At 32.4% G+C, this 23,287-nt stretch overlaps 2 protein-coding genes across 3 annotated transcripts; one reads left to right on the top strand and one right to left on the bottom strand.

The window, feature by feature from the left end:
* Positions 1-394: 394 nt before the first annotated feature.
* Positions 395-6,069, bottom strand: LOC110740106 (uncharacterized protein At1g04910-like). The gene is made up of 10 exons (XM_021920606.1): positions 5,253-6,069; positions 5,144-5,173; positions 4,961-5,051; positions 4,652-4,728; positions 3,360-3,448; positions 3,054-3,237; positions 2,273-2,454; positions 1,716-1,818; positions 1,300-1,631; positions 395-1,184 (listed from the first exon to the last, which is right to left on the bottom strand). Exons 1-10 carry the CDS (start codon positions 5,565-5,567, stop codon positions 716-718), a joined length of 1,872 nt encoding a protein of 623 aa, XP_021776298.1. The 5' UTR covers positions 5,568-6,069; the 3' UTR covers positions 395-715.
* Positions 6,070-13,239: 7,170 nt separating this feature from the next.
* On the top strand, positions 13,240-22,503 carry LOC110740105 (glycerol-3-phosphate acyltransferase 3-like). 2 transcript variants are annotated; one of them, XM_021920605.1, is made up of 14 exons: positions 13,240-13,501; positions 14,135-14,312; positions 14,427-14,484; positions 14,873-14,991; positions 15,756-15,855; positions 17,076-17,171; positions 17,261-17,357; positions 17,778-17,865; positions 17,937-18,033; positions 18,148-18,233; positions 18,859-18,978; positions 19,103-19,201; positions 19,872-19,953; positions 21,685-22,503. In XM_021920605.1, the coding sequence occupies exons 2-13, from the start codon at positions 14,185-14,187 to the stop codon at positions 19,918-19,920; spliced, it is 1,137 nt and encodes a 378-aa protein (XP_021776297.1). In that variant the 5' UTR covers positions 13,240-13,501; positions 14,135-14,184; the 3' UTR covers positions 19,921-19,953; positions 21,685-22,503. The 2 variants fall into 2 exon arrangements, with proteins under 2 accessions (XP_021776297.1, XP_021776296.1); XM_021920604.1 differs by lacking the exon at positions 21,685-22,503 and adding an exon at positions 21,114-21,342.
* Positions 22,504-23,287: the final 784 nt, after the last annotated feature.

Below are 23,287 nucleotides of genomic sequence, written 5' to 3'. Positions count from 1 at the left end.
TAGGTTGAAATTTATACAGAATACATAATATCTAATTTGATTCAAAAATAAATTTACCTTTGTTAAATAAACAGCAATCTCAATTAAAGAAAAAAAAAATGCTAATGTAATACGGAGTAATTTTCACACCGATATATTTTTATATAGTAGTATAAACATTTACATGTATGTTTTCCAAAATTTGGAATAAAAAAAGCAAAATAATAAAATGCTGTTTAAGTCCTATAATTTCTACTCGCTAGTCTATCCTGTATCAGATGCTACCTTGAGAAAAGTATTAACTATGTAACCCCCCCCCCCTTTTTTTTTTTTTTTTTTTTTTTTTTTTGCTGAAATCCAAGTATAACCCCTTCTAGCACTACACCAAGAAACTAAAAGAAAAAATTTGGTAAGAAAAAAAAATAAATAAAAACTGCCCTGAGAAAATTTTCACTTTGTATATTCAGTTGCCTCTAATGTACAAGCTTATCTTGAGGCTCAAACACTTTGTCATTTACAGAAACCGGGAAGTCGAAACTGGAACTTTCTTCTGTGCTAGCCAGGAAAGGCCATTCTGTACACGTTATATTCACACGTCACTGCTGTCTGCTGCTCAAATCAATGCAAGACAAAATTCGGCTTTACAGAAACTGGCAAGTCCAAATGCACGAAGTCAATGAATAGGATCAGGTGAAGAACAGAGAAGCTGCTAGGAAAAGTAATTTTTCTGAGCCATTTAATCTGAAAGGAACTCCTCTAGTTCTGGATGATCTGATGTCAGGATATTACTTGGATCCCTATTAATGCCTCGAGGCAGTTCTCTTTCTGGGAGATTATTTTTATTTTCTAAATCTTCTTGATCAGCCAATTCTTGTTCATCCTCAATATTCTGGTAATCATTTATTTCAGCTGCATCGAAACCTCCTGTGCTATATTCTTCCCCTTTTTGATACAAGGTGGCTGGATTATCCTGAAGATCATAGACCGGAATGTTGGGCAAGGAGCTTTTACATATGCAAGACGAAGGATTTTCATGGAACTCGCCTTTTCCTGGTTTTACCTCATTTGGTTCACCCATAAAGCCAACCTGATAAGTTCTAATGCCCATAGCAAACCCTTCCCACGTCATATTGTTCATGTTCAAGAACAGACGGGATATCTTTTTAGCATTTGGGCGTATAGTAGGCTTGTGACCATAGTATCTCCTGCACCAGAGAACTACATGTTTAGTTGCATGCTTTTCAACAACTTAACTATCTCCATAGTGCCTAGCATGATTAGACTATTGTTAGCAAAGTTGATTTGAGGTAGAATACATACCTTCTTCCTGCTAAAATCCTGGCCATGTTACCATTGTTATTGGTTACAAATACATCACTCTCGTCAGAAACGATGAAATCCAAAGCAGCCATCCGAGCAGAATATGGTGCAAATGGTGCCAGCTCCTCCTGACTGGCTAGAGTGTCTTTAGAATGGAAAATAGGGAAAAGCGCCCTAAGAGGTGCCAAAGTATCTTCTCCGCCATAGACCTCTCCAGATGCCACGTAAATATGTACATCACTGTTGTAGCCAAGCGCTCTCAGCATGAGACCAACTTCCTCTGGAGTGAGTGGGCATTTTCCCTGCCTTCTCTGCTTGTCAGGGTTGCTTTTCTGTCCATATTTTCAATGGATTTCTTAGAAATGGTTTAGCTAATTCCTTCATGTACAAACAGATATATGCACATTGAAACTCACATGTAATGTTTTCCACCGTTTTCGTATCGCACCAAGTTCTGCCCTTTCTTTCTCTCCTCCACCATAATCACAACCCGAGAATGCAAGCATGTCAGGCTCAAACCTGCGGCATAAGATACATATATATATCAACGGATTGACCTACATTATTTTTATAGTGAGGTTCAGAATTTGGTCAAGGGCCACTAATGAGTAATGACTGTATGACCTAAATTATTCTTACAGTGAGGTTCGGAATTTGTTCAAGGACCACTAATGACTATCAACAAACAATGTCTAGCAGTTATGCAGTAGGTCAGAACAAATACAAACACAGATATTTTAATATATAATAGTAATATACAGATATAGATTTAGAAGGGGCAGATTCACTAAAAAAAAAGGGGGGGGGATTAAACATTAACATAGATATGTGCACTCTGGTTGGCAATTATGACTTTAGGAGCAACATCCTTTTCATAATATAACTGACGGTCACAATAAACGTATTTATGAATTTGAAAATAGAATAAGATATAGCACTATATCAAAATACTAGAGATTTGCTACACTCTTACCTCAAGTGCAGGGCAATAAAATGTTCACTTCTCATCCTCATTCTTTCAACTAGCTTTCTTCCCATCTCAACAATGGGATCAGTGAACTTTAAAGCATGGTAATTAACCCTACATCTTAGCTTTTGTAAATCTGTCTCCAGGACATTTGATAGCCTGTAATCAAATTTTGTCAGCTGTACAGCCTGCACGGCAAAGAAGTCAGTCATCAAAATCCATTAACTCAACAGCACTCATGAAAGTCTACAAAATGTCTGACAGACTTTTGAGTTATAACATAACCCAATCACTCCAATCTAGAAATAACAACGCATGAACTTTATTGATTATGAAAATGTTGCATAAAGCTTCATAAAATAGTTTATTCAATACACTCATTTGCAATAGAGTTAAATAAGTCATTACTGGGAAAGTATTCCATGTTGAACTACAATCAGCTAAAATCAAATGTCTCATCTATCTCTTATTTATCTCCTTATACACACACACACACACACACAAGAAGTACGTATATATTTGACCCTCCTACACAACTCTAAATCGTAGTAGTAGTTGGGTCGATATTAATTAGGTAAAAATAGGGGTCGAGCTGTTTGCATCAAAATGTGAAAGATCTGAGCATGATGCATCCTGAAAGGTCTTATAGTAGCACTACTTGAGTGATCAATTAAGTATGTTTAATGTTGTCAAATCACATAATTGAAATGGGAAGGGGAACTTTACATTAGAGAAGTTGACATATTTCCTTCAAAGAGAAATACACTTTGCAGAATATAATACTCACATGCTTCTTTTTGAGAAGGGGTAAGATTCGATTCAGGTAGTATTTAGGACTGGACTTCCTAGGAACTCGAGTACGGACTGGAGTAAGAACCTTTCCTCCTACCATTGGAAGCTGCTTTAGAATTTTGACATCATTTGAAAGAAATGACATAAACCAATCAACATCAAATATGTCGCCAAAATCACTGCATGCACAATGAAGTGGATAGAGTAAGACATAAGAAGACAGTACTGATGTTTGTTTTCCTTTCTAGGCCAATGAACTAATCAGTTGATTGGTAAATGCTAGGAAAGAGTCAAAACAAACCTTGCATCCTTCCAGTAAGATTTCTGGTCCAGATTGGGAACGATAAGTGTTGCATTTAAGATATAGGCTGCAACAACGGCATCTGTAATCTGTTCCATTATGAGCATGAAACAGTTCATATTAGTTAGCAAAATTGCAGTTCAAGTGCTAAAGCATATCCAAAGCATGATTAATCAAAAGAGCATAATGGATTTAAAAAGAAATATTCTGATTACAATTCTTTTCTTAAAACTGGAGCAAATTGAGTAAATAGTGTCATAGTAAGCTACATGGTTTATTATCCTATCATATCATGGGGCTGTACTTCCTAAGAAGCATAAGCATCCAACGAGCTAGTCAGTACAAGGTTTGGTGGGGACTATGATTAACAACAGGTTTTAATAGGAATTTTAGGTTAGCATATCTGATGAGAAGACTTGCCAAAAGTTGATCCCTTCCTCTAATGTGACAATTATTGTACAGAATTGTCAATAGCGCGAAAATAGCATGCCCTACCCATGTGTTCTAGAAATTCAAAAAATTAAAGAAGTATCCAAAATGGGATGGTCCCAACATTTCTAATCTTATTCGTTTAACCTTAGTCTTTGATGGCTTAAGCTTCGAAAACAACTGAAAACATGAACGAATCTAAAAATAAGACAAGCTCAAATAAATAAGAAAAAATGACTGATGCAAACTACTATAGCACACGTACTCTCCGCTCTTCAAAGCCCTTTTACTTTTCGTTCAAGTCCGTTCTTTAATTTGAAATCTATTACCATTACAAGTTTACAACTTTCATTTTCCTTACCCAAAATGCCAGTAAAGGGACTCACATTAGTTACGTTGATACTGTAACTAAGAAGCCGTTTACGGACTGAGGAAGTACTTAGCTTCCTAATATAAGTATCATACAAAACTTTAAACTCCTTTTATTGAAAAGCAGCTAGAATAACCAATACCTTAAGCAAAATTGAAGCTCCTTACACGCTATCCTCTTATACCAACCAAAGGAGGTACTCCATACTAATTTCAGACTATGATTGCATATAAAAACCTTTTTTTGTACATTGCACACGTAAAACTTTAGGTATCTATAATTGACTTTTGATAACCAATTAACCACTAATATTAATATGGCATTCGTTTCACTCTCACATCAACCTAACTACTTACCGAATAGTACTACATACTGATTACAATAGATTAACAACATGATCATGTTTATGTACATCGTCTCTAAAAGTTCTTCATGTTAAAGACACTTCTAAAAATGTGTAGAGTATTAATTAAATAAATTGCGAAAAACTCACCCCTGTTCTTTGTTGATTTAATCCTCCGCTTGTCGAAATCAACAAGTATCTATCAGGTATAGTCTTCTCATCCGCCGCTAAATAAAACAGAAATTAGAAATAATAAATAAAATCAAAATCAATAAACAATAAGCAATAAACAATAAACAATGAAAATTCAATTCAAATTTGAGTTTAAAGATTATGAAACTAGATAATAATCACGAAATTAATAAGTGTAAGTAGAGCTAATGATTTTCTACCAAATATAACAAGTAACAACTAAATATTTTCCATACTAAGAGGAGGAGATAGAAAGTGAGATTTTACAGAGAAATTTATTGCTGACATTGCTGCAACCATAGTATAATCCCGACGAATTCGTGCTCCAAATATCACGTCGTAGACTTACAACACCACTCTGTAATTCATTTTTCCACAAACAAATTTCCAAAATAAAAATAAAAAACTACAATTATATTAAAAATATGAAACGTGTTGCAATCAACTTACCTTCGTATAGTCGTCAATCAAATCATCATCCTGAAATCAAATTAATTCATCAGACTAAAAAATAAAAAATTAAAAATATAAAATAAAAAAGGAGAGAGAGAATGAGTACAAGGTGGTGGTGGTTGTTATGGCGGCGGTCGGAAAAAGGAAGAGAGAGGAGAGAGAAAGAGACAACAAAAACAAAGAGTAAACCAAACAAAACAGGCAAAAAAATCCGGCGATGACGATGATGATGATAACGATAACGGTAACTATTCCGGCGGATGATGAAGACACTACCACCGGCGGCGGCGGCGGAGATGCCATTTTTCTTCGGCGAAGAAGAAGAGAGGGAATGACGGATTAACGAGAGAAAACAGAGCAATGGTTGTTGAAGTTGATATTTGTTATTATTATTGTTACCAATATTCCTCTGTAACACCATTTTTGTTGTTTCTCTCAATTTTTCCGACGGAAAATAACGCCGGAGTTTTTTTGTGTTGGGTTTTGGGTTTTTTTAAATTTATTTTTTATTTAAGTTCAGAAAGTTGTATTTTTGGGAGGGTTGGAATTTATATATAGTAGTGAGTTGAGTATGTCTTTCCGTGCTACAGGGGTTTTGCAGATATTAGAGTGAGTCTAATCATAAAATGACAAATTTAGATTAACATTATCTTTTTAAAAAAAAAAAATTAAATATAATTTGTTCTCTATTATAGTGTAATGTTGTGGTGGGATAATATAATTGTTTGTTGAGGATTCTTTGTTTATGTGTGCTGGCTTCGGCTGCTACGTACTAACCTCATTTTTGTGTTTTTTGAATGAATTTATTGATAAATTATATTGCCTAATCACCTGCCTCATCTGATTTTATATGGTTATTATGGACAACTTAATTTGGACTAATGAAATTTTAAAGTGATTGCAGTGGTTATGAGGAGAACTAATATGCTCGTACTTCATGATTAATATACCAAATTGCTGTGGGTTACAATCTCATAATCACGCGAAAATGCCATCACAATATTTAATGAATGTCATTACCGTGTTTAGCATTAGCGTTAGCATGCAATGCATGTTAATCTACTCTCTATACTTTTATAATAATGTGTGTTTGTGTCTAAGTTGTTACTACTCATCAATCTTATGCAATAACATCTAATTATTCGTCACTATCATGGAATCCCTTTTAGTGATAATTTGGATTATGACTTTACGATTATATAGTTCTAAAAAAAATTAAAGGTGTACGTTAAGCAATTACCTTCCATATCCCTCGCTATTTGCGTGTTATTTCTATCATCAATTATGCCAATTGGCCAATGTCAAGGATTTATTAGAAAATTAGCTACTAATTTTATAACTTTGATTGCCTATTCCTAAAACATTAAATTCAATAATCAATGATGTATTAAGTACCTTGAAAGGTATAAGATCAAATGAAGAAATTGACTTACCATTTGTAACTAATAAAAAAAGTCATAATCTTAATACTCCGTAGATAATTACAGCACAATCTAAAAATTATTATATGTAGAGTTTCTAACCATTATGTTAATCAAAAGATAAAGTAGGTAAATATCTATGAGTAACAATTTTTTGTTTATTTATTAAAACTGTATCCCCACCTTATTTCATTTAATTTCATTAAGTATAAACAAGTTCAAATCAACTAAGTTTAAGATTAGTAATTGTATATAAATCTATGTTAACTTGATTCACGATTAATAATGATTATTATCAGAATACATTTGACTAGTCACCGAGTCTCGCACAAACCATAAGTTATGATATGTTCCAACAATATGGTTTGTATGAATATTTTCACTATAATATAATTTCAAAATCTCATCTTAATTCTAGTTTAAAAATATCCATAATTTACAGCTAAAAAAACAACATGAATCATGGATCCGTTTATGTGAGATAATGAGAATTATAAAACATAATTACACCAATAATACAAATTCAATTCCCTTTTAAGTGAGATATTGAGAATTATAAGCCATAATTACTCCAACAATACAAATTCAAAATGTTAATTATTCAAATTCTCAAATGGTAATCCATAAGTTGTACTGGTAACGTTTATGGTCTCCTTTAAGGTGGGGTCTAAAGCACTAATATAATTAAGTACGTTTTGATTTCTTTGTAATTACTACACCCCTAAACTTTTCAACAGATTTTTGTTTAAGTTTCCCGGCAATCCAGCAATATCTTTGTAATTTTGTAACTGTCCTTTGCTCCCTTCACATCACGTGCTTTAAACGTGCCCTCAAGCTTTTAGCCTTTAACAATTTTTATCCCACGATTAATTGCAAATTGTTGGATTCTCCACGTAATTGCCAACTCAAAGACCAAAATACCCTCCTAGTTTACTGCTAACTGAGTCGCAGAGCAATACACATGCACTACCTGGGCGCGTTAGGTAGAATCTTTCTTCTTCTTCTCCTTTTTTTTTGTTTTGTTTTTTTGGATTTTATTCTAGCTTTAGTGTTTGAATAATTCTATGTTATCTTGGTTGTTAATTATTCTATTAATGTTTGTGTGCAACTTGTAAAAATCTTATTTTGCAATTTGGTTTTCGATCAATTATTTAACAAGGTTTGGTGCTTTGGTCATCACTTCAATAACGAGTAATGCTAAGAATTTTAAAGTTTCAACATTTGAAAATAATATATGCATGTATTCATCGAAATTGTATCAAACCGACTCTAATAGTGATCAACTATGGAGTAATTAATATCATTTGCTACTTCTGATTTTAATACATATTTATATTCTATCATTTACACAATTTTTAATGGAATATTTCCTCTATTTTTTTTAAGTGTCACATAGTGACATGACACACATGTCGATGAAATTTTTTGACAAATAATATTTTTAATTATCAATAACTATAAATTACAACAATTGATCTGCTTATTGAGATAATTCCAACAAACACTTACAAAATTATACTTTTTCTTATATATATAATTCACAAACATTGATTTTAGTAGGTCTAATAAATAGTGTCAAATTTTCCAATGGAGCACTTAAAAAAAAGAGGAAGTATTTTATGATTTAAGGAAAAATTTCAGTAAATAGACATTATTATTTTTTTTAAAAAATGGATATTATGAATCTGAAGTTGAAACATTAAAGTTTTAAAAGTTTTAAGCACTAAATCATATGGAGTACCATATTAGTTTATTACTTTGTACATTTATTCTTTTCAAATTTAAAAATTACGACATTCATTCATAGTCCGAAACATTGTATGCGCACAAAAACTAGTTACTTGCATTAAACTTGTCGTCCTATATTCAATTACAAGGATTATCTAACAATGTTAGCCACATCAAATGAATAAACTATATCTAATTGATAGATTAAGTTATATCTAGTCAATATCGGCAATCTACTAAAGATTAAGAAAAAGCAATTAATTAATACGTTTTCAAAAAATACCTTCTTTAATTAACTAGGTCCCAAAATAATATTCAATAAAGCTGGAATTTGACAAAATCATCATCATTTGTTATCATTAAACACAACTAATGTGTATAGCAAAATCCTTAATTTGGTAATATAATACGGAGTATCACAGGTTGTATAAAATGTCATACACTTCGTAGATTCTACCAAGTTTTTCATAATTTCATGTTAATTGCTCATAAATTCGTTACCTGCACTTTGCACCATGAAAAAGAAAAGTTAAATATCTGAAGATTTACTCATCTTAATAATCAAGAAAATTAGTCAGAAAATAGGTGGTAGTACAAAAAAAGATGGTTAAAACATCGCACTTTTAAGTGGAAAAATAATGATTTTGGTGGTAGTTAGTTAAAAATTTTAAAAGCCTTCAAAACTTCTCAAAAAAAAACATGAAAAAGTGGTGCCCACTAATGGTTACATTCCATGCATGACGTTTGATTAGTAGGCCAGGCCGGCAAATTAGTTAGCTAATCAAGATGGTAATGACAAACTAATCCATTAATTAATGATCCGTACTTGGGTACTTGATATACAAGTTGACCATATATGCAACACACATTACTTGTTTGTTGACTTTTTAATTGGTGAGACAGTTTTTTCCTCTATCTCTTAAAGATGACTCGATTTGATTTTTATGGTAAAACTATTAATATCTTCGTTTTTGTGTGTAAAAATTACTTGTATTACGAATTGCCCCGTATATTGTAATATTCCACACATTGACTAAAGCAAATTCAACAAGACTTTATAAATCAATGATGATCAAAGTTACAAAGGTTATTATATATACACTCGGTTGTACGGTGCATTCAAGGTATTTTTTTGCTTATTTTGATGATTAAATGATGATAGTTATTGCTTATTTAATCATTAAATGAGCAAAGAATAGACTTGGCGCATCTTCATAAAATATAATACATGAAAACTATAATATAAAGAATACTAGATTTAAACTCGTGCGATGCACGAGGTTCTATTAATAGTTAAATTAAACATTTAATAATATTCAATTGTAATAAAAAAAATTAATACATAATATTACTATTTTTTTAATCTTATACAATTAAGGTTAACGCATATATAAACACGGTATATTTTGTAAATTGTTTGTTTAAACAACAATACAGAACAATTCTTGAAGAAAAATAGAAAGAAAATAAAATATGTGAAACTATATGTATAACCAAATTTTTTTCAAATTGTAAACACGGTGAAAATATAATCTCCCAGGCTTCCATATTTTTTTTAAATCAATCGTTGATTGTGCCAGTTGATAAGTTGCATAATTAAACCCGCCCTCTTGCAAAATTAACACTTATGACTGATGTGGCTTATTAATTACGATCATCGATCATCGTTCATTGCGTGGGACAATAGATCGCGACAATAGATGAGTTTATATAGGATTTAAAAAATATTGGATTTAAAGTGGTGATAAAGTTTATTGTTAGATATGATAAATTTTGTTTACGTATAACTTAATCTTTTAGATGAATAAATGATAAATGATGAACATTTTTATTTTCTAGAAAAAGAAAAATGATATATTTTTAATTTAAATGAATTTTTTTTTTCTTATTTTTTTATCTAATCCAAAACTGATATATTTTTTTGTGAAAGAAAGCTGATTTTTTTTTAATTAAACGTGATTTCATTTTTTTTTATTAGTATTTTTTATAAAATATTTTATTGTAATCACTTGTCATATTTTCATTATTTTTTTTTATCAAATCCAAATTTTTTTTAAAATATCAAATAAATGTGAATTTCATTTTTTAAGTTTAATAGTATTTTTTTTATACAAAATAAAATAAATTGTTTATAAAATTTTCAATTTTAAAAGTTTTTTTTTAATAAATTAAAACCTTTAATTTTAATCTTACGTGATACTTTAAAATAATAATCCTATGTGGCATAATCCTACTTGTAACGCTCTAAAAATACTAATCCTACATGGTGCTCTAATAATTTTTAAAAAATTAAAATCCTAGGTGGCTCTCTGAAATCTTGGGAAAAACTCCCCTTTTGAAATCTTGAGAAAAAACTCCCCTTTATATATATACTAGATGGAAGCCCGTGTGATACACGATTTTTTCATCTAAGATTTTTAATTATTTGATTTATTGTATTTAATAATTTCAGACAAAATTACAGAAGTTTAATATTTTACTACAATTTATAATGAATTTATTAAATATAAATAAATTGTAAATATGATATTTTTTCCGTTATATAAGATCTTTAATGTGAAATGATAAATTTGTAATAATTTAAATCCTAAATCATTATTCATTATTTTACCATATCTTTTATTTCGATAAAATCACCAACCTTGTCCACAACCAACATGGATAAATTGAACCGGAAAATGTTAGCCAAACTAAAATTGATATAAATTAAATCTTTACATTTATATAAAATAAAGCAATATATTTACCAATAAATGAAAAATTGTTGCGATATAAAATCAAATTTATGCATTGGAATTTTTTCATCATCTCAAAAAATAACCAAAGTCATCCATATATTAAGTATACAACATCTAATCGTATTCCATTACATAAACAAATAATCGTTAAGTATCCTAAATAAATATAATAATTACAAATATAAATTTAAACATAAGATTTTAAATATTACCCGGACATTGATGACCTAAAAATAACACAAAATTACTAACACAAAACTCGCTTGATCGAGTTTTGTGTTGATACGAATTTTTATTTGTGTCGTATGATGTGTTAGATCTGCATGTAAAAAAACATTTAGTAAATAAAACATAAACATATAATCGTTGTATCCCAAATTAATACAATGTAAGTAATAATTAGAAATACTAATTTAAACATAGGATTTTAAAAATTAAGCTAAAAATTACCCGGTCATTGATGACAAAAAATTAACACAAAATTCGTTTGATGGGGTTTTTTTATTAATAAGAAATTTTGTTTGTGTTGTATGATGTGTCAATTTATAATGGTAAGTATCACAATTTTTTTTTTAATTATAATTAATGAAAAATTTGTATTTCTTATCATAAATACTATCAAAATTTATCTTATAATGATAGCTATCAAACTTTATTATAAGCGTTTATCATTTAAATATTTCTTAGTATATTTTTTTTGGATTTCTTATACTAGTATTGAATTAATAAATTTATCTTTTCCTATATTTTTACTTTATTTTTTTTCATTAAAATAATTTAATTCGTGGATTATAATCAACGTGACATTAAAATTTTAGATATATCAAATCTAATTCGTTACTTTTATCTAGGTGGCGACATAATTTTTTAATTCAAAAATAAAATACAAATCTTTCTTCTTATTGGTCGAAATAAGTATATTTCTTACGTGACGCTCTAAATGCTCTCAAAAAATGCCTACTTTATATTTATATATATATATATATATTAAATTAGATTTAACGTATTGATCCGGGGCATCGTTCAGGCAAAACACTACTGTTTTCCATCAAAACAAGCGAAGGATAATAAACTTCCTCCCATGATAAATCTAAAACCCCTGCTACAAAACAACGAGGCCTTAATGAGAGGCCCAAGTTTGTATAATCCGTGGTTTATACACACGGGTGTACAGTGCTCATCATACACCCGGATAAATAAAAAAAGGCGGAAAGAACATCCTGTGTTTCATAAAGAACATACATGTATTTAATAAAGAACATGTTTGTAATTGACAAAAACATGCATTACCAAAGAACATAAAGATATAATTAAAAGAACGAGATAAAAAATTAATTAAATTTTCTGAAAAATTACACATTATTAACGGAAAAAATTTAGAGGTGATAAAAAATCTAGTAGGGCCGGGCCATATCATAAGTTATCGTGCCCAAACCCGTAGAAAAGTAGCGGGCTTTCGGGCTTTTTTCTAACCCGATTTGAGTTTTAACTAAAAATGCATTTTTAGGTTTGCCCAAACCCACCCTATTTCGGGCCGGATCGGGTCGGGATGCGAGTCATGCCAATGTTGATCACCTCTTAAAAAATCCTTACCAAAGATATCATTTTTCCAAAAAATAGTTTTCTATCTCTCCAAAAAAAATTCAACTTCCCTTAATAATTTAGTTTTTTTTTACTCTAATATTATTTTCAATTAAAAATAATTTAAGATTCAATATCAAATTTCAAAATACCATATGTTAAAAGAACATAATTTATATTGTAAAGTACATATAGTTAATACCTAAATAACACACTAATCAAACTCAAAGAATGTACGATAATAAAAGTAATTTAAATATGACATATGGTAATAAAAATAGAATTTGGGCGTCACTACGACCTTAAAGAACATACACGCCAAATTCAAAGAACATAATTTGTATTATTAAACCCAAAAAAACATATATGTTTATCAACATATGTTAAATAACATAAGTTATAATGTAAAGAACATATAATTGTACTCAAAGAACACACTGATCACACTCAAAGAACATATTAAAGGTATGTTCTTTGTCAAACATTAGTATGTTCTTTATCAAACACTATATATTCTTTCCGCCTTTTTTTGTTTACCCGGATGCACTATGAGCATGGTGCACCCGGGTGTATCATCTAATTTTCAAAGTTTGTATAACATGAATTTTGGTCCCATCATAAACCATGTCCACATTTCCAATATTTAGTTGAAGGTTTGGATCACAAACTCAATCACACTAGTCACTTAACTTCATTTTTATATAATTTTTTTCTCTCTCCTCAAATCACCATTGTTGTTGTCCGAAATAGTTTCAAAAAAATCCTCCATTGAAATCGTCGCAACTTCTCTGTTTTCCTTGGATTAAATCATTATACCTGCAAATTCAAGGATTTTTTCACTAATTCGATTTAGGTTTTAGCTGATTCATCGATCGCATATTCTCCAGGTATATTCTCTCGCTTAAATCGCCTTTTTTAGCTACCTAAATCGTTAAATTGCTGCTATATTCATGATTTATTGTTTCAAAGCTCGAATTAATGTCTTGTAACTTAAATTACAACCTGAATTGAGATTTTTAGTTAATAATTGTCTGATAAATTGGCAGATGACGAAACAAACTTATGCTTTAACATTAACATTGCTTATTATCTGATGCCTTTTTCTTCTTTTATCTCTAGTTTTAATTGTTGATTAAATTAGTGTTAAGTATTAGTGTTTTTCATGATTGATGATTTTATATTTCCAATTCCAGTGTCTATATAATGATATGCTTTTGATTTTGATTAGTAATGGCAATTTAGTTTAACTTATCTTTGACAGTTTTTGCACATTGAAAAATTGCTTTATTCTGAGGTTTGAATGTCACATTCTGTTTAATCTATTGAAAAATTTAATCCTTATTAGGTATGGTTCTATACTTCCATTTGTATGTACTTCATACAATTATGATACTCTTATTCTACTTTGCCATTGCCGAATCGATGGCCTCTTAATCTTCGTTAGTGTCTTCCCATGTTTGTATTAGTGTTTTCCGAATCTATAAGCTTAATAATGTTGTTTCACTCTCTTTCTCAATCAGCCAAAGAAAAGGCAACATCAAATAACTTATAGGAGAGAGTGTAGAAAGAAATGAGTGAGAGGAAGAGTGAAGATGGGAAGCTACATCCATCTGTAAGCACTGAATTGGATTTGGACCGACCCAACATCGAAGATTATCTCTCTGAATCCCTCCCTGAGCCTCATGGCAAGCTTCGTTTGTACTTATCTCTCTCTGTCTTTATTTTTCCTTCTGATTAACAATTTTTTATTTTTTTTATTTTTAAAATGGATATATGTATTAATTTGTTTGGGTTGAATTGACTCAATTTTAGGAGGGACTTGATTGATCTTTCTCCCGCTCTTACTGAGGCTGCTGGCGCCATTGTTGATGTGAGTGATTTACTTTTTGATTGAACATATAGTGTGAACAAACATATTTGAACCCTTTTTATATCTTGTACAATGGTTGCTTGTTTTATCTCCTTCGGTATTACTTTGCTATTTTTTTTTTTTTTCCGTATCTTGTTTTCTTGTCATTTTCTTTCTAGTAAAACTTTGACTGTGTTGCGTGATTTAGTAAATCTTGTTTGTTGCAGCAAGGCTGTTTCTATCATAATATTATTGATAACACATTACACATTTACACATATGTTAGATTCTTTGGGCTAAAAATCAAAATGAGAAGCAAACCTTTGACTTTCAATGTCATGCTTCTGAGTATCATATGCTTGGGTTATGGCTTCTTTTGACTATCTTTTTTTGTTTAATACGTACTCAGGACTCTTTTACTCGTTGCTTCAAGTCAAATCCTCCAGAGCCCTGGAACTGGAATATCTATCTATTTCCGCTGTGGTGTTGTGGAGTTGTTATGAGATACTTGATTATTTTCCCAATAAGGTTAGCTTTCAAATCGATTAAATGAAACCACTTTTTCTTAAAAGCGGTGTCAATAAATTTTCCAAGTTAGAGGGTATTTGAGTTGGTTTCTTTGATTTGACTGCCACTTAAGAGGTGGTTACGCAAGTCTTGAGGAAATTTGTCCACTAAAGATGAGATAAAAATATTTGTCTAGACGAACATGTAGAATATGCATTAAAGGTGGGAAAATCATGAGCATGTGAAACAATGTGTTTCTAAATTTGTCTAGACAAACATGTTAAATATGCTTTGAATGTCAGTTTGTGTAGGTGGCCATACTGTAGTGAGATAATGAATATATGAAAATTTGAGTGGAAAGTGACACAATTTGATGGTGAAGTTGGTTTTGGTGATTAATGATTCATGAGGTTATTGTAAAGATTAATTGAAGGCATGCCATGACACTTCAAATTTTGGACATTCTTTTGGTGCAAAGAAATGGTCTTTCTATCAATCATCAATTGTTCCATTTTCTTTAAAAAAATATGTCAAGAGGAAGTGAATAGGTTTGCGGCTCCCAATTCATGATTCATATTCTTTGGCCCTGCATCAATTTATAGAAAGGAAGTAATCTACGATCACTACTGTAGTTAGATGCTGTATTGTTTTGAGACTCTTTGCACTCTAAGTTTGTTGCTGATAGGTTAATGAGAGTTATGTTCTTGTAATAGAGCTCATAAATCTTATGACTACTCCGCACTGTGCTATTCTCCAGCTGACGCTTGTTTAATGTATTTCCGCAGAGTTCTAGTTTTGACACTTGGATGGATGATATTCCTTTCTCTCTACATGCCTGTTCATTTCTTATTAAAAGGGCATGACAAGCTGAGGAAGAAATTAGAGGTACAGTTCTCCACTTCCCGCTTTTTTTTATTTATTTTTTTACCGGGGGTTCAAGTTTAAGCACTAATACATGTTTAAGAATTCATATATATTCTTTTGTTCTTTGGAATATAGTTTCCCTAGAAAAAGAACTAATATGTGCGTGTCGTGATAGCAGTGCTGCTTATACTGCATATTTCAAACAACTACAATAGTCATTTTAGGTGCATGTAATGGCATGATTTTAATTGGTATTTGAGAGTTGGGGAATGGGGACATACTACCTGATATAGGACCTATTATAACCATATACTAACAGAATCTGAAATTGGTATAGCATGGCTGTACCAAATACGCAAATAGTAAACTAGTGCTCTATTTACAAAACTGGTAGTTTGTAACGATACCCCATTTACAGATTTTATACTTCCAAAATAGTGAACCGCAGAAACAATAACTTTATAATTATATGCATGATTTTTTCCGCTCAAATATATTGATTTTAGGATTTTGTTTGGAATTGGATTGTTTTATTGTTTACATTATGCGTTTGCTTGAATGATGAAAGAGAAACAGTAAATTGTTGGAGATTGCTTAGTAGTCAACTCCATGGTTTTGAGTCACGGATGCTGTTGCGATTTCAGTAGTGTTTGCTGAACCACTTTCGCGGGCAATGCGGATGGTTTGTGGTCTGATATACTGTATTTGCAATAAGCTTAACTATCCTCAAAATGCATTTGCAATGTGGCTGAGTTTAATACCATGGTCAAGTCATTGACTTTGTTATGTTTTCCTTAAATTCAGGATTTGTTAGTTGTAAGGTTGCTATGATATAATTAGTAGTGTAAGTAGATTGCTTCATGTAATAGTTAGAATTGTCCAGAAATAGCTTGTATGCGTATTACAATGTAGAAATAAGAAACTTTTTCTCTCAAGCCTGAGCTCAACTTGAGTAGCAATGTCAACTTCTTATCTTTAACAATCTTCTACTCTGAAATTCTCTAATTCTAACATGAAGTAAAAAAGTAATTTTGCTGAAGTTGGGAGGAGAGAAAATAGGTTTTTGTAAGTTAAAAAAGGGCACTCTAGCCGTTTCAACTATTAGCATTTGGGGAAGCAAAAATACTTGTAGGTGTAAATGAAGTTATGAACTTTGTTTAAAAGGTTCTCTATTATTTTTGAATTGGTAGTCCTGAAAATACCTGCGGTGACATTTTTTGTTTCATTTGATTTCCTATCAGCGATCTCTTGTGGAGCTTATTTGCAGTTTCTTTGTTGCATCTTGGACTGGGGTTATTAAGTATCATGGGCCACGGCCGAGTGTGAGATCTAAGCAGGTGATAATATCTGTGCTGTCTTTTTTTTCATCTATGTTTTTTCCCATATTATGTACTGTAAATTGATCTTTTGTTTTTGTTTCAAACAGATTTTCGTGGCCAATCACACATCCATGATTGATTTCATTGTTTTAGAACAAATGACTGCATTTGCTGTCATTATGCAAAAGCATCCTGGCTGGGTTGGTAAGGATTTCAAAGCAATGGATATGCTAACAATTCTCTTTGCGTGTTCCGCCTTTTAGAATTTGATGTTTTTGGTATGCTGTCACGGATTCTGCTTTTCTGTATATTACTAGAAACTTGATGGTCAAAGGATACATGTTAATGAATGATGTATGATTAGAAACCAACATGTAATTTTGTTGATATGTTGCAACTTGAGAGTTTCAGAACTGGAGTATTTCACGTTTACAGCTTAGGGCTTAATAATATCATATAACATATTGCAAAGCTGCAATCAGAGTATCAGACATCGAATAAGCTGAGTCTAACACAGATGCATGTAACGTTGATTTTTAAAAATAGCGTTTTTATCATTGTAGTGTCCTATTTAAAAAGGGTAAATCTATGTAGTGACTTGGTACTGTTGTCCTTTTTGTGCAGGATTGCTGCAGAGTACTATTTTAGAAAGTCTTGGATGTATTTGGTTCAATCGTGCAGAAGTAAACGACCGTGCTGTTGTACAAAGAAAGTGCGTGTCTGGAAACATTCGAGTTTTGTATCTTACCTAGGCTTTTCTAAATTTCAAGTTTACATTTGCAGGTTGAGGGACCATGTGCATGGGGCTGACAATAACCCGCTTCTGATATTTCCTGAAGGAACTTGTGTTAATAACGAGTATACAGTTATGTTCAAGAAGGTAAAGATTACTATAATATAAGTTTTAAATGCTACTGTTGTGAACTTTTGGTTGAAATTTGTTGGCAGTAACTTGTTCTTTGATGCTTAACTATTATTTTTTTTCTTCATTTAGGGTGCATTTGAGCTTGACTGCCCTGTTTGTCCTGTAGCTATCAAGTACAACAAGATTTTTGTTGATGCCTTCTGGAACAGTAAGAAGTAAGGGATGCTGTGAGCTTCTTTCTTGATTCTGCATGTCACATAAGGATATTTTCTATTGCTGCATTGATTGTGTCTTTCATTCTTTCCTTTTTGTTTGAATTTCTCTTAGATTCTTCAGGCATCATTTAAGTTTCTATGCTATGGTCATAATTCCTTTCGGCTTGTGATCTAGTAATATACAAATCAACCTTAGAAATTAGAATTGTTCTTGTTCTAAACCAGCAAGTCTTGATGTTTATAGGTGGTTAGCTGGTTGCTTCTTTGTGTGTGTTTCTTGTGACTGCAACTTGTGACTCCTTTAGAAACATCCATAATTTCTAGTATCCAACCTGTTTTATGTTCACATGACCTTGGTGGGATAGAGACAAAGAAAAAGGAACAGATTAAAGAAGAAAAGAAAAGAAATTTGGCAGATACTTGATCTCTATGCTGAGCCCTAAGCCCCTAAGTGTCCATTTGGTAATATGCCTGCTAATAGACATAGTTTAGATAAATTAAGTCTGATTTTAGTGTGCCAGTAAATGTCCATCACTGTTGTATTTTCATCTTTTTGATTATTTGAAAGCTAGACTCTTGAATATCTGGTTATCTCAGGGGATTTCTGAACTCTATATATATGCAGGCAGTCATTTACAACACATCTGCTTCAGCTAATGACATCTTGGGCTGTTGTTTGTGATGTTTGGTATCTAGAGCCCCAAACAATAAAAACGGGAGAGACTCCCATTAAATTTGCCGAGAGGTGAATGAGTATTTCTATCTCCTTCATTTTGTATAATTTTGAGATGTTGGGTTCTTTTTTTTTTTTTTTTTTTTTTTTTTTTTTTTTTTGTGTGTGTGTGTGTAATGTATTTCTCTTTTTGCAGGGTTAGAGACATGATCTCTCATAGAGCAGGCTTGAAAAAGGTTCCTTGGGACGGTTACCTGAAGTATTTACGCCCTAGCCCTAGGTTCACAGAGAGCAAGTAAGTTCACCCCCCCTCCCCCCACACCCTTCCGTAAGTCCAATTAAAGTAAAGCAAAGGTTTTTTAATCTACTTGCCCTCCTCATACACGGGATTCAATTACTTTAACATTGCTTTCTCTTGGCCACCCTCTTCTTTTGTACCCTTCTTTCTTATTTTAAGGGCATGAGGGTCTTTTTTTTTTTTTCTTTGGTGGTGTTGGGGGGGGGGGGGTGTTGCAATCTAACAAAGAGGCTTGCTTAGTTAAAAAATTGCTTGTGTCCATTTGGACTAGTGTAACCTCTCTTTGGTACTTAAGTAGTGCTTAGTTGGTATCTGGTTAAGTACAGATACACTTCTTAATCAATACCATTGTATAGGGGTCGCAAGCCATTATGGCCAAAGACTTCCTCATATATCAAGGGAGCAGTAACAGAAAAAATAAAGAAAATGAAGGTGGTGGCAGATGGGATGAGGTAGAGCCTGTTATAAGGAGGGAGAATTGAGGGTAATCTTGGGGGTTGTCCTTTTATCGCCGCCGTTCATCAATGCTTCTCCCCCCCCCCCCAAAAAAAAAAAAAAAAAAAGTTTCCCATTTTTACGTTTCTCTTGGGTTTTGGTACAACTACAGATATATCTATCCCTAATTCCCAGGTACAAAATATTGACCTTGAATATTTCGTATGCACAGGCAAAAAAGCTTTGCTGAATCAATATTGCGACGTTTTCATGAGAAGTGAAAGTTCTAATTCAAGCTCAAGCTCGGCCTTTCGGTTAGCTCCTCCTTTCAACAACTTGTTAGTGTATTTAGTCAACTGATTTCTTCCTCTTGATCCTTATATAGAACATAGAGTTTTTTTTTATATATGATGTTGCATGTAGCTGTCTTTTCCTTGATACATTTGGTAGGAAGTTTTTGATTTGACAGAAATGTTTGATTCTGATTTTCTAATTAAACTTTGACTCGCAAATGCTAGCACTTGTTTATAACACTAAGAAGAAATTAAAACCAAATCAATGCTTGTGCTGTGTTTTCATTATTTATATTTTGATACTAATATTTTTTTTTTGATTTTGTCTTGGTTTTTACTTTTGGTCTTGTCTATAAATAAGTCTTTCTTAAATTAGTTAATTTAAGTGCAGTTGATATATATCCCTTTCTAATTGCTACACTTTTTGGGTAATAATTGATAACAAGTGTAGTTTGCAGATAATTTTTTTTAGTTATGCATAATTTTGTAATTTACTGATTTGATCCAAACCAAAATTGTCCTGATCCAAACATGACATGAATTGGTCTCGTAATGACAACGTAAAAAGTCATGACCTGACCGAGCAGCTTGACCTGAAACAACACACTTTGGATCATTTTAAAGGAGTGTTGATGTGAAGTCGCAGTGTCTTAGCTCAGACGATCCTAGCATAATGAATTCTGAATTAGTTCCTTCCCAATGATTATGTGGTTATATACTAAGATTTCTGTGGCTACTCGGTAGGGCACAAACCCATCTGCAAGAAACCAGAAAATAATGTATATGGGCAGCCATTAAATGTGGCATGTTTTTGGGGTTTTTCTTAGGAATAAGTGAGGACTTTATGATTCTTCTCTTGTCAAATCTGTGATTCCTTATTAGCAAACAAATCTCCAGGCAAAGCACGCAATAACATGCACTACTGAAACATTTGGAAATTGTTTTTTCTGGGCTCTTGATCTGTGGTACTTAGATAGGTGAGGTTATTTCCAATTTATTTCTCTTAGTTTATGCTGTTATCATCTGTTGATTATAAGCTCGAGGTATTGGAGTGTCAGACTGTCAGGGAGTTGCAACTTGCCTGTTAGTATAGTCCGAGTATGTGATTAAGTTTTTACCCATAGCAAATTTTTGAAAAATCGATTTGGGGATAGTTTAAGACTTATGGAGTAATTTTGTAGGTGAAACATCGTGGACAGGTCATTCATAGTCAAGGTGGTGGAGACCCCTTTCCTATATCATCATATTTCATTATTTCTTAACTTGTAATCTCTACTTTATACTTCATTCAATATCAATTTTTTACACTCACACTTTAATACAGTAGGAGTGTATTAGAGTTACCAAGCTGTACCTGATTATTTTCATTTTGCAAACAAATCTTATGTTTACATAAAAATGTTTTTCAAAGGAGTGTTTGGAAATAATCTCCCGGCCGTAACGCCTATGTGGGCTATATCATTTTGTACAGATAGCTCAATAGTTATCCAAGCAGCTAAATAAGTACGGAGTATATTAAACTAGCAAAACAGAGCGCATGCACCACACCAACTGTTCGTTAACTTTCTTTAATTTGTACGAGCAGTTTTTTCATTCCTTTGAATTCTCGAATTCTGCCGTGTCCACTTGTGAATGTTGTTGTTCAATTGTTCAACATTGCTTGATATTTTTTTTTTAATTGAAAAAAAAATCCTTTTCTACCAGTGCCTCAATTTTTCTCTTTAATCTTTCTGGTAATTTTGCCTGATTCAGTCTTGACAGGTCCGATATATCGTAAAGGTTTAACAATCGTCATCAGACTTTGGTTAATGCTGTGTACTAACACTAAGATCAAAAGCTTGTCTTTTGGATAGGTAACTAATTGGTAGTTAAAGTGTACCTATGCTTTAGTTTAAGTGTGAACAATCTAAGCATTTGACTTTCGGAAACCAGAATGAAGGAGAATGTGTTCATGTGGCGTACGCTATGCCGAAAACTCTGGGTGTGACTTCTATTTGGTCAACGCCGGGACGCCATTATTGTCCAAATTATCAAAGTTCTAATCCTTAAATTTTCTCTGTTCTATCATACGACCCATGTTGTTGGGTGTCACATCATTATGCATATACATTTATAATCATAATTTAAACGGCTATTTCACCAAATGCCACTGAGTAATTTCGAAATTCACCAAATGTCATCGAACTTTTCCAAATTCACCAAACGCCACCGAGTTTTAACAAAATTCACCAAATGCCATTTCCGTTAGTTGACCGTCGATGTCCGTTAGTTGACTGTTAGTTAGACCCCACCACTTGCCACGTGTCACCTTCTGATTGGTCCGTTTTAAAAAAAATAATTAAACAAAAAAATTAAAAAAAAAAACCAAAAAAATTAAAAAATAAATAATAATAATAATAATAATAAAAGAAACCCAAACAGCCTCCCTCCCTTTCCTCCATAACTTCCGACCAACACCACAACAGCCACCCCCTTTCCCCTACCCTATCCCGTCGCGACCCCCTAACCCGCGAAACCCCATCCCCTTCCTCCACCACCCCGAAACCCCACCCCCCTGAACTTTTCTTTTGTTAATTTTGATTTTTCGATGATTTTAATGTTTGTGGATCTGATGTTGATTTTAATTTATTTGTTTGTGAATTAAGGTTTTCTCATTTTTGTCGTAGTTTTTGTTGGGCTTTTTGGGAGATGAACAAGGAATGAGTGGGGTGAGTTCTTGAATTAATTCATCTGGGTTATTAAGGAATTGAAATTTGTTTTCGATTTCGGCAAATTTGATGTCGAATTGTGATTTACCTTATAAGAATTCAATGTGATTTACCTTACCCCTTCCAATTGCTCCATTGAAGCTCACGCTAGGCAAGATGTGTGGGGTGAGTTCGAGGCTGCGCAAGGGGAAGGGAGGTGGTTTCGGGGCTGGCAAAGGTGGTTCGAAACTAGGCAATTGGGGAGGTGGTTGTGTCAAGGTTAAGGCACGGGGTTTGCGTGGATGGTGTGGCTGGGCAAGGAGAGGGAGTACGATTCCGGGAAGTGGAGTATGGTGGTCGGAAGTGCCGGGGAAGGGGAGGAAGAGGGTATTCGTGGTGGTTGTGGGAGAGTGGGGTGGTGGCAGTGGTGGAGATTGGGAGATGCTGGTGGTTGTTTTTTTTTTAATTTATTAATTTTTTAAAGTATTTTACCATTTTTAATTTTTTTAAAATTTTTTTAACTTTTTTTTTTATAATTTTTGTTTAATTACTTTTTTTTTTTTAAAAAAATGGACCAATTAGAAAGTGACACGTGGCAAGTGATGGGGTCCACTAACGGTTGTCGGTCATTAAGGCGTTTGGTGAATTTGGAAAAGTTCGATGGCATT

The sequence above is a fragment of the Chenopodium quinoa genome, unplaced genomic scaffold (genome assembly GCF_001683475.1).
Source record: "Chenopodium quinoa cultivar QQ74 unplaced genomic scaffold, ASM168347v1, whole genome shotgun sequence".
In the NCBI taxonomy this organism is placed as follows: Eukaryota; Viridiplantae; Streptophyta; class Magnoliopsida; order Caryophyllales; family Amaranthaceae; genus Chenopodium; species Chenopodium quinoa.
This window is presented reverse-complemented; position numbering and strand designations above follow the sequence as displayed.